Source organism: Psammomys obesus, unplaced genomic scaffold (assembly GCF_907164565.1).
Source record: "Psammomys obesus unplaced genomic scaffold, mPsaObe1.curated_primary_1811, whole genome shotgun sequence".
In the NCBI taxonomy this organism is placed as follows: Eukaryota; Metazoa; Chordata; class Mammalia; order Rodentia; family Muridae; genus Psammomys; species Psammomys obesus.
The window spans coordinates 1,090,706-1,102,364 of NW_026596101.1; the positions used below are offsets into that span (position 1 = coordinate 1,090,706).

Consider the following 11,659-nt stretch of genomic DNA (forward strand, 5'->3'; position numbering starts at 1 on the left):
GGGACAGTCAAAGAAAGCTTTAGAAATCCTGTCTCAAAGGACCAAATAATAATAATTCCAAGAAGCCAGCTGTCAGTCACCAGGCAAATCTGCCTTTGCAATGAAGGTATGTCTCCCCACCCCAAGCCTACCCAGCACCTGTCCAGCCAAACTCAACTAGAGATGCCCCCATACGGCTGTTCACGGGACTTCCAAAAAGAGAAAACTGGATGGCTGGCAGCAATCTGGTCTGTCCTCAGCTTGCAAATCTGGTTTTAGGGACTTTGGATGTTGGGAGATAATTTATGACGAAGTTTTGGTTGGCTCACCCGAGTAATGCTGTCCTTTGAGGGTTGACTGGCCAGCTGCCATTTCCTCCTGATCACCCAGCTTCACCAGTAGTACCTCTAACAGTTACTGCAAAGCTAGAACAAAGCCATGTACCACAGAGGGCTCAACTATATTCAATGAGGCAGGGAGTCACAGAGGTAGTGTCATAAAGGGACGGCAGCCAGTCAAGCTGCCCCCACCCCTCCTTCCTTTAACACTTACTTGTTCTTTTCAAAAGACCCTTGGGGGCTGGTGATGCAGCCTATTGACAGGTTTGCATAGTGTGCTCAAGGCTCTAAGTCCAACCCCAGCACTGAGAAACAAATGCCCCAAGCTCCGGCAAACATTCCTTTGGCCATCCAGAAAGTTCAGCTTGCTCTCTCTCACACCTTTTTATTTTATCTGAGACTGTGTGTCTTTGTATAGTTCCAGCACTCACAGAAGTCCTCTTGTCTCCAATTTCCAAGTGCTAGAATTACAAGTGAGCCACCATACCTGGCTCAAGGCCAACTGCCTTTAAGCTTTCCCTGATACCCTCTCCTGTAAGCAAACTTAGCTCCACACTCTTCCAATCACAGACACTCTCACATCCCACTCGCCCTCACTTTCTGGACCTGAGTATTGTCAGTGTTATGTCTGGATCATGTTAAAAAGTATAGAGCTACTGTTCACCTAGCACCTGTGGGGCAGGGACAAGTACTCTATAGCTCACACTGTCATAGCAGGAGGCAGCAAGAGAGAGGACTGCTTACTTCAGCACCGGCACTATCTTATGGAACTTCCTGAGCACTTTCAATATTGAGTTACCGGTAGCTATCCAACACCTGCTAAGTCACCAATAGGACTAAGATTTTGAGATAGTGTGGAGAGTGATTGCTGTTTTAGCAAAGGCAGTCTCCTTGTTCACAGGATGGGAGATTTGGAGCAAGCTATTTTGGACAACAGAACCTGTTTTCTTATCCACAAAGTGGGATCATGGTTTCTGAGGCTACCTGCAAGCTAGAATGGAAGCATGTGGAAAGCAGGGCGTCTCTGTTCAGGCAGAGACCACCTTCAGAATTTTGCTACCTGGCTGCAGTGAAGGTCTCTTGTGTTGAGGCCCTTGGCAGGGATCAATGACAAAATTGTCTGGTAGACTGCTCCAGACTCAAAAGCCAGCCACATGGCTCCAGGGATAAAAACATCTGTCCTTCCACACACATACACAGAACACAGACCTCATGCAGCCCCAAAAGGGCAGGAAGAGACTTTAATTAGGGTAAGGGAGGATTCATCAGAATCAGAGACAGCGAGCGCGGGAGCAGAGGAGCCAGAGCAGGCAAGACCCAGTTGGGCACTCAAAGGACTCACCTCTGCACCTCCAGCACAGGCACTGTACCCAGACAGGCAAGCCTTGGGGCCTCTCAGCTGGGAGGCCTGGCTTCTGGGCCCCAGCTCCTAGGCCTGCCCGGCAATCATGGATTCAGCCCTTGTTCCCAACCAGTGCAGAGGCCATCTTCAGGCAGAACTCAGAAAGATAGTAGAGGGGCCTTACCACCTCTACAGGGCCCAAGAAGGCTTGTGAGTAAGACAGCAATGAAGAGAAACCGGGATCAGAAACTTCCCTCTCTCCCCACCTGGGTGGCATGGGAAAAATAGTCGCCTTCTGGCTCCAGGCCCGCCCAGACCACAGCGACCAATAAGGTACAATCACTGGGGCCAGTCACAGCCACTGGAGGTGGAGGTTGTTTTTTTTTTAAAAAAAAAAAAAAAAAAAAAAAAAAAGACAAAAAGGGTACAGTCTTCTACAAGCACAGAGTTTAGGTTTCAAGACATTAAAAAAAAAGTCTGTCCCAGCCCAGCGGACTGAACATCAGAAGCCAGCCTGACCAGACATGTGTGACCGCGAGGCAGGTCCGCTGCTGCCTTCCTGCACAGCTAGCAAGCACACCACACCCGCCTCCCGCAGCCAATGCCCACCCAACCCAGCTTCCTGCTGCTGCTGCACTGCTGCTCCGGGGAATGATTCCAGGACACCTTCGCAGACACGCAGAGACACAGGGGAGGCCGAGAGGGAAGGCCACAACATCCAGCCAGATGGTCTAAAACTGTCAAAAAAAATGACGGGCAATGAGTGGGGTCATCATACGCTGGTGATAGAGTCGAGCTGCTGCTTCCAGGTTCTATAAGCCAAGGAGAAAGTGACAAGGTCTCGTACTTTAGGTTAAACTCTGAGTGACTGTCCAACCACAACAGGCCTTAGAAGAGCTTTCTGTTCCCTGTGGCAGCACCCACTCACAACCCTAGATTCAGGAAAGTGGAGGAACAAGGATCAGGAGTTCAAGGCCATCCTCAGCCACAAAGTAAATTCAGGGGAACCTAGGCCACCTGTTTATCCTGTCTTCTACCTAGAGAGACAGGAAGGCAAAGAGAAGGGAAGGGACAAGACAAGAAGAAAATCTTTTCTACCTTCAGGTATCCCCACAGTGTCAAGAACAGTCCTAGACGCTAAACCAGAGACTGTTTGGTAAGTGAGCATAGTCCAACACCAGGCCACATGATGTTCAAAGGTATGAATTAGCTGTCAACTTTGAAGGCAACAGATACCACTACCAAATCCATATTTGGGGATTCATTTGAACAGTTTGTTCCAGCCTGGCTATGTGAGTACATTTCCAGCTACTACAGAGGCTGAGGGGCTGACTGCAAATTGGAGGACTCCTGGGACTACATAACAAGATTCAAACTCAAACTCAAAGTAAAAAGCGGGGTGGGGACACAGCCCAGTTGCAGGGCTAGGGCAGCACAGGCAAAGCCTTCAGTTTGGTTTGACTCCAAGCTCCAGAAGAAAAAGTAGGACAGTGAGGCAGTAATAGGCTGCAGCTGCCTGGCAGCAACCCTTTCCAGAGTTAAGTGCTACCGTGCTCCACCAAGCCCACCTCAGACACACACACTGCCGAGTGACTCTGAAGTACTGCCGGACGCTATGGCCCTATCATAGAGGCTTAGCCCACTCTACATTCCCCTTCTTCCAGTTATTAGTTGGACACTGGGCAGGCAACTTCACCTCGGAGACTTAGACAATAAATACTGGAGAAATGACTTACTGAAGATGTACCGCTCCCTCTGGAGGACTTGAGGTCAGTCCCAGCACCCACATCAGTCAGCTCCTATAGCTCCAGTCCCAGGGGATTAGATACCCTGTCCTAGAATCTGTGGGCATTCTCCCTCCCCTCTCTGACACACACACACAAATGATCACTGAGTAATTAAGCCAAATACTAAACTGGGACAAGCACTGTTTCCTCTTGGTCAAATGAAGCTTGAGGACTTTATGATCTGTCCTGAAACTCTGGTGTTCCCATACCTGGAAGTTTATGTACTGGGCACTCTCACGTGAGCTTAACGCCCAACCTCCCTGAAAGGCATGTATTAGCGCCGCCCTCATCTCCCAGCTGAGGCAACCAGGCTTAGCTGAGCAGTTCAGTGACATGCCTGGAGAAAGGAGAGGAGCCAGGCCCACACTTGGGTCTGATTTATGAGCATAAACAACACTGCCTGGTGCGCTGGCCACCCACAGGATAATTAAACCCCAGGGGAAGTGGGTGTCATTTCCATTTTTAGGATTCTGAGCTCCCTCAGGTCTGCAAGCACCAGGAGGCACAAACACTAACTCTACCATGAAGGGATCAGATAGCTCTGAGTGGAATGTGTCAACAAACTAGAGAAGGCAATGGGCTGATCTGAATCACTAGCCAAAGATATGCACCAGCTCTGCAGTGTAAACAATCCCTCCTCTTCAGAGCACTGCAGTCCTTTCAGCTAGATGGCCATGAGCTAGGAGGGATGGGAAACATGTGGAAGAAACCAGAGTGGTAAGCCTGGGAAACAGACACTGACGAAAAATATTTAGTCTGTTCGAGAAGTGGATGGTTACATGAGTAATTGTCCGTCCTATGCTCTCAGAAGAGTCACAAAGCACTGTATCTTCTTCACTTGGGGGTGAACTAAGACAGGCAGGGACTACGCAGAACTGGAAAATACAGAATTCATGCCTGTATTTCCACCAGAGACTTGCCTCCCAGACTTGCAGAAATAGAAGATTCTTGGGGCTCTCAGGGATGGAATCTTTGGCCTGTGTTTCAAATTTCAAAGCCCCTGCCTACGTTACAGGTCTGAGGGGACTCAGGACTATCTTGTCAGTGCCACCACATTCCCAGAACCCATGGCTTCTTCCACCTGTGGCACCAAGTGGTGAGACCCTACTCACATTCTTGAGGAACTCCTCAGCCACAATACGGGCCCGGGCATTGACCGACAGCTTCATCTCACTGATCTCCTTGTCAATCTCCTCCATGAAGTGGATTACAAAGTCCACCAATTTGTGTTTGTACATCTGTTCCGTGTGGAAGTTGGTGATGAGAAAGCTGATGTCATACCCCTAGTTTGGAAAGCCAGTAAGGAAGGAAAACAAAAGACAAAATTAACCCCCTAGGGACACTTGGCTGTCACCTTTCCCCACGCACACACAGGCTTCCAACTAGCTACCATTTTCTCCCAAACTATATATTCCCCCTTTAGTCAGCAATCCAACTTGCTTGGGGGTGAGGGATAGGGGGAGTATGGGTGAGTGTGCGTTCTGTGTCTGCTGAACCCAAACAATAGAACCCAGTTCAAAACTGTGTGCTAAGTCAGATGTCCCTGAAAGGCTGTGGCACAGACAGTCCTGTATTTGAAATGAGCCACAGGAATTAAAGGGACTACAAATCTTATTTCAGAGAACCCAACAGTTTAAAAAAAGGAAAACAAAACAAAACAGAACAGAACTGACCAGAGCTGTCTACTTCAGGAGGCCGTGTGAGAGAGAGCTCTAGTGGCCCCAGGCATTAGAGTGAGGCTGGAGAGAGGTGGCTCAAGGTGAAGAACTGACATTCAGTGTGTTGGGTGATGTCTCTGCTGCTCTAACATGGTGGCTTCTAGGTCACCAGGGAGACCTGGCAGGGAGCCCATGGATGGATTTGAGTACCTTTAAATACAAAGGCTCACAGCAAGCAATTCACTGTTTATTGTGGCTTTGGGAGGCTAGATTTCAGTTGGTAGGAAAATTTGTTATGTTTTCCTTCTTTCTTCCCCTCTCTTAGATACATACCAAAGTGTAGCTTACGCTCGTCTCAAACTCCTGATTCTTCTGCCTTAGCCTCCCCAAAACAGGAGTATAGGCATGCCCACCACACACCAGCTCAGGAAGAATCCTGAAGTCACTGTTTTGTCTATGACCAGCCCCAAGGTTCTGAGAAGGAGGGTGCTGCACAGACCTACCTCCTCCTGGGCTTTTGTCTCCCTGGTACCCGGTACAGGCTGACTCAGCCCAGGCAGCGATACCCCACAGCTGGAGAGGCAGCAGCCCCTGGGCTACAATCCTACAGACCCAGAGTAGCACAGTAATTTGCCCAGCTGTGCAAGGCCTTGGGTTCCATCCCCAGTACCACAAAAAGAAACAATCCGGGGCCAGCCAGAGATAACATTATGGGAATTACAACGGAGCAGGAACACTGGTCTCACCTCCACAGGTTTCCTTCGAAGGATAAAGAAGTTTTCTGCTCGCATCATCATGAAGCGCATGAACTTATGGCATAAAATCTTCTCAATCTCATCAGCCTGGTGACAGCAAAGAGTCTCAAAGTCAAAGTACCCTGAACCTGGCTTTCTGGCCCCAGTGCCTTCCCAGGGTAGCAGACACTGCAGAGCGGACTGGCAGCAATGAAGACTGCTGATCTCTGAACTGCAGCATCTGCAGCTGACCGAAAGGAAGGCCTTACCAGGGCACTCTATCTTAACAAGTGTTACTGAGATCTCGTCTCACACCAATGAGGAAACTCTGGCAAACCCGCATCTTTCATCAGCTCCATGGGAGCCCACACCTTAATTGGAAGCTGCCTGAACTTTCTCAGGTCACGACCACTGTGGCCTTTCTCAACACTGGTGGCACACACCAACTGGGTATCAGAGACTTCCTCAACTGGAAGTATCAACAATTATCTGCTTCAACAATAGTAAAATCCAACAATCCCCAAATCAATTCTTCTGGTTACTCTGCACTTGGGCAATCAGACACCATCATAAGCCCCAGCCGCCCAGCTCACTGCTTACTCACCTTCCTTTTCACCCTGACTCTCTCACAGGCAACAAGTGGCAAATCTGAATTGTAACATTGTTTTGTTTTGATTGTTATTTTTAGAGTTGTCTGATAGGGAAGAACAAATGATACTGTTTTCCCATTTAGGACTCAAAAGTTTCTTTCCAAATCGGAAATAGAATATAGCTCAAATTAAAAAAAACAAAAACAAGAAAACAATCAAGTGATACAGAGACAGTAATGCCCAGACCTTTGTGGTAGACATGTGGGCAACTGTTTTATACATGTATGAACTGGAACATGTATGAATGGGACAGAGGGCTCAGAAAGAAACTGAAATATTTATAGTCAACTGATTTCCATCAAAAGCACTACGGTCACATAATGGCAAGAATTTCTCCAACAAAATGTCCCAACTGAACATTTCCATGTGGAAGAATGAAACTAGACCCTTATCTTATGCCATATACAAAAATTAACTCAAGATGGATAAAAGACCGAGAAGGAGATTCTCCAACTGTAAAACTAGTAGAGAAAATACACAAAGAAAATGCAATGATACTTGTCTGGGTAACTGCTGTCTGACAGATCTTTAGTTACGATAGTTTGCTACTGTTCTTGTTGGCATTTTTTTTTCCTGATTTTGGATGAATCACCCCACACACTGTTGTCCTACATATCTGTTTCTAAGAGACAAGCTAGATTGGATGGTCTGGTCTTTTTTTTTTTTTTTTTTGAGAATTTTGTACGTGTGTATGTGTTGTAGCTTCTGTTATTTTAAACAAATGGCAGTTTGGGAAACTATGGCTATCAAACCAGTGCAGGAATTGCTCTAATGCACATAACCATTACCAGTTAGAAACTTGCTCAATTGGCCCCATGGGCTTGCCCGCTACTTCCTTGTTCAAAATTCAGGGCAAGGCCTATGCAACAGAGTTGCTGTCGTTTCATTCTACTGACTGGCTTTCTGCTTTCTTTTTCAGACAGGGACTCACCAAGTGGCCCAGGCTAGCCTTGGGCCTTCTATCCTCAGTCTCAGCCTTCCAAGTGCTAGGGTTATAGGCACATGCCACCTTACCTGGCTGTACCTGTTTGCTTGGGCCAACCATCATCCCAAGTCAATTCCTGAAAGCAGGCTCTAAACCTAGCTCGATGACCATTCAGATGGGATTGCTGGCTGTGATGAGCACTCCTAACTCTGCCCCTCTCGCTGGTGACTCACCTGTTTCACAGCAATGCTGACCCGGACAGAATTGATGGAGCCCTCAATCAGAACCTTTTCCTTCTCATTCCTGCTGATGGTAACAGGCTGCAATAGGAGTTCTTTGCTACTCCTAAAAACACAAAATCAAAGGACACGGATGCCACTGACTCTCTAGGTATTTTAAAGGTACATGGGGAGTCTGCATCATTTGAAACGCCTAGTGAAAGCCATGTTTATCAAGTAATAGCACACAGTATTTCATGTATATCAAACAGTAACGTCCATCCTAACACTGAAATCATTTGGGTCATATCAGTCACTTTGGGAAAGGGGATATGGTTCAGCTGTGGAGTGTGTCTAGCATGCCCAAAGGCCTGGGTTCAATCCCTAGGGGGAAAAAAAACTTTATGGTCTAATGTAGGAACATGGCTTATCCCAACTACATATATCCCAGATTTTTCCCTCTTTTGGTTTCTGTTTTGGTTTGGTTTTTCGAGACAGTTTTTCTGTGTAGCTTTGGCTGTCTTGGTCTTGCTTTGTAGACCAGGCTGGCCTTGAATTCACAGAGATCTGCCTGTTTCTGCCACCTCAAGTGCTGGGATGACAGGCGTCAGTCACCGTACCTGGCTTTCTTTTGGTTTCTTGAGGGAAGACCTGCTATGTAGCTGAGGCTGTCCCTGTCGCTGCGGTTTAATAGAACCACATCTCTCATGTGCTGGGATTAGCAGTCGTGTCATCTTGCCAAGTGAAATTTCAGAGGAAGAATATTTATTTATGAAATGAAAACCAGTCAAGAGAAGAATGCTTTCAAAATATGGAGTATTTGGGTGTAAGAGTCAAGTCTTGATCCTTACATTAATAATGTATAGAAATGTCATCTCTAAGAACTAAATCCTGTGGCCTCTTCTAGAGCTGCTAGTGGCCTCAGTAACGCTATCGAAGACACTTCTCCACAGCTCTGCTCTAAGAAGCACCACTTCGGGGTATGTTTCCCATGGATTGTGCGGCCTGTCAGGCCACTGACCCTAATTCCCATATTTGGATCCATCATTCATCTGGCAGCAAGACAAATACCACTGAAGGTATCGGCAGTCCAGAGCATCGATTCAGGGAACCCCACGAACAGGGTCTACTCTTGGGAGCTGTTCTCCTCAGCCCCACTCTGACCTTCTCCTTCCCTACCTGACTTCGACCTCTGGCTTGTTGTGTCGTTCCACAACCTGGGAGGAGAAGTTCTCCAGGCAGAGGGCAGCCTGCAGTGTGGCCCGCACGGCACTAAGGTAAGGGCGGAGAGTGGCAGTCTGCAGAAATAAACCCAAGATATAGGAAGGATTAGAATCTGCCTCGAAAACCAATCCCATTCCCCGCATCCCTACCACTGCGGCTTCTACAGAATAGGCAATACTGAAGGCTTCAGGCGTGGCCTGAACAAAATACACCCAGAACAATATACGCAGAGCAAAATGTAGCCAGCCTTCCAGGTGCAGTCCAGTCCAGTCCAGTCAATGTCTATAACAGTGTTTCCCAGCAGCAAATAATTCTGCTTGACATTTAACAAAGTGTGGAGAAAAAACTGTCATGACCCAGGGATGGGGGTGGAGGTACTAGGGACACAAATGGAAAGAGAAAAGCCATGCTGCCCACTCTCCTGGGATGCATAACAGAATTACACAGGCCCAAGAGCCACCAGTGTCAGAGCAGGGTAATGCTCATCTAGAGAGATCCAGGCCCCCAGGTCTGCTCACTACACTGACAAATGTCCTGGGCATGCTAGGAGTTCAGTCAGATCACGTCTGCCCTCAAATGTCTCAAACGAGTAAGGATCACAAGGGCTAACAGAAGGCAAAATAGAAAGTAACTAGGCTTATAAATAATCTAGACTGTATGAAGAAATTAGTTTTGAGTAGATACAGGATCAGGAGGATCTTATAATGAGAAAAAGTACAACATGGACATTCTTAGTAGAGTGGACAAGGTCAGGTATAGCGATCAGCTACATTATAGCTCAGTCAAATTCTCTCTCCCCTCAGGGCTTATCACAGGCTGGGCCATCACCTGCACTCTTTCCTCCTCCTTGCTCTTGCCCGGCAGAGCTCAGCTTAGTAGGGAAGGCCTCTTCCTTCCTCAAAGTTGCCTTTTTTACTTCCCCCTGGCTGAATCTATTTTATTTATGGTATGTACACTTTACACATAATTCACAAGACATTCTTCACGTATTTTGTTAAATAAATTTCCCTTCACTAGTCTGTAATTCTCATTATCTGAAGACATTAACTTTATTCAGTTATGCAGGTTGTATCTAGCTCAGTGCCTCCAATACTTAGTGTCATTCAAATTTCCTGTAAAGTAAATGAACAAATGAACTAACATAAGCAGGGCTAGACTTAAAAAAAAAAAAAAAAAAAAGAGCACTAAGACTTTCAAAAGTATGAATGAGTACAATGTCTCTGTATGTAAGAATCACTTTAAATTGCACAGATCAGGTTGAAATGGTAGGCTGGGAAAAACCCCAGAGAATCTAGAATGCTGGTCCACTGAGTTAGTTTTTCTCTCAATGTATCAGGAAGCATTGGGACTTTCTGAGGAGGAAGTTACATGACTACAGCTACACAGAGGTTCTCTGGAGAATGGAGAGGGAAGTGAGACCCCCAGAGAAGAGGTACTGAGTACAGACTGGGGCAGTGGAGACAAGCACAGCATCCCACCGACAGACAGAGGGGATAAAGGCTAAAATACACAACTAAAATACAGCGGTCATGTAGCTCAGCAGTGGGTTCTGTCACTGTACTAGAGAATTCTATTTATATGTCAACCAAGAAGAGGTGAAACTGGAAGGGAAGAAATCAGTGGTAGTGGCTATATGATTATTTTGTCAAAATTCATAGAGAGAAAACCTGCCTTTTGATGGCCAGCACTGTGATTTTTACCCTTTAGTGAACAGGTGTATGAAGAAACCATACAATCAACTTGAATGCTTAAAAATTAATTACTATCTCCTCAATCAGAGAAAAGGAAACGGCTTTCAGGCTGAGGAATGGAACCAGTTAGGACGTGGCATTGGAAAAAGAAAAAGTTTAGAAAAGCTTGTACAAAAGTCATCTTTTCAACAAGAAGGCCTAATTTCAAGGTATCTCCCCAAAGAGTAGATTTATGGGAGAGTGACAAGCAGTCCAGTCTTCAGAACTCAGGTCATCAAAGCAGGCCAGGAAAGCAGTAGGAGAGTGAACGTGTGAGCCAGGGACACAACTGCAAGGAGCACCCAAAGATACCAAAGCCGGGCATCCCCTGGAAGGGAAGGACCGGCGGTTATCAGCGTTTTCACACATTCGGGTCAACAGTGTACCGCGCTAGGAAGGAGTCTCCATCTGGAGGCAACCCCACACAACCTTCACTGAGTGTTGGAAGCAAGGCTAGAGGGACCAAGAAGGTAATAAGGAGAAGTGGACACTTGCCTCGGAGGACCGTGAATGCAAGAAGACAGGAGTGTACTTAGTGAATCTCTACCGTGGAGGAAGAGGCACCGCTGCATTCCTCAGCGGTCCTTCCTCGGCTGCGAGTCGCCAGTACAGGCCTAGCAACCCCGTTTCCTGCCTCCTCCAAACTTCGGGGAGAGGCCATCCCTACCGGGGATGCCCAACCTGGAAGTCTCGGGGCCTGTTCCGGCCTCCCAGCTCGCCCCTTCCTCCTCGCCTCGGCTCTGGCTCCACCCTCTGTCTCCCCATCCTCATCGTGTCCCCTTATCCCAGGGCAACCTCCGGCCGCAAGTCCTAGCGGCGAGCAGTATCTCCCCCAGACCCACAGCCTCTCCAAGAAAGACACAAGGAGGGCCCCAGCCCCGGGACTCTCACCATCGCGGGCGCTGTCTGGGCCGGAAAGCGGAAGTACGGAAGTGCCAGGCCCCGCGGCGCCTGCCCTTTCGCGAGAGGCGCAGCCGCAGTCTCCGCCAGCACTTCCGGGCGGGACCATCTAGACGGGACCGGGGAGGAAGCGCCGAATGACGTCCGGATCTCTGGGGCGACTTCACGCTGGGA

At 47.7% G+C, this 11,659-nt stretch overlaps 1 protein-coding gene across 1 annotated transcript; it reads right to left on the minus strand.

The window, feature by feature from the left end:
- Positions 1 to 1,527: 1,527 nt before the first annotated feature.
- Arpc4 (actin related protein 2/3 complex subunit 4) lies at positions 1,528 to 11,634 on the minus strand. Its single transcript, XM_055628454.1, has 6 exons — positions 11,477 to 11,634; positions 8,811 to 8,929; positions 7,647 to 7,758; positions 5,851 to 5,946; positions 4,559 to 4,729; positions 1,528 to 2,396 (listed from the first exon to the last, which is right to left on the minus strand). Exons 1-6 carry the CDS (start codon positions 11,477 to 11,479, stop codon positions 2,391 to 2,393), a joined length of 507 nt encoding a protein of 168 aa, XP_055484429.1. The 5' UTR covers positions 11,480 to 11,634; the 3' UTR covers positions 1,528 to 2,390.
- Positions 11,635 to 11,659: the final 25 nt, after the last annotated feature.

Bases quoted from the DNA above. Each gene is read 5' to 3' on its own strand.
- Arpc4 (XM_055628454.1), bottom strand. The intron at 5,947-7,646 runs GTGAGTCACCAG...TGCTGTCACCAG, and splicing joins TCAGCATTGCTGTGAAACAG to GCTGATGAGATTGAGAAGAT. The intron at 4,730-5,850 runs GTGAGACCAGTG...TTTCCAAACTAG, and splicing joins TTCGAAGGAAACCTGTGGAG to GGGTATGACATCAGCTTTCT.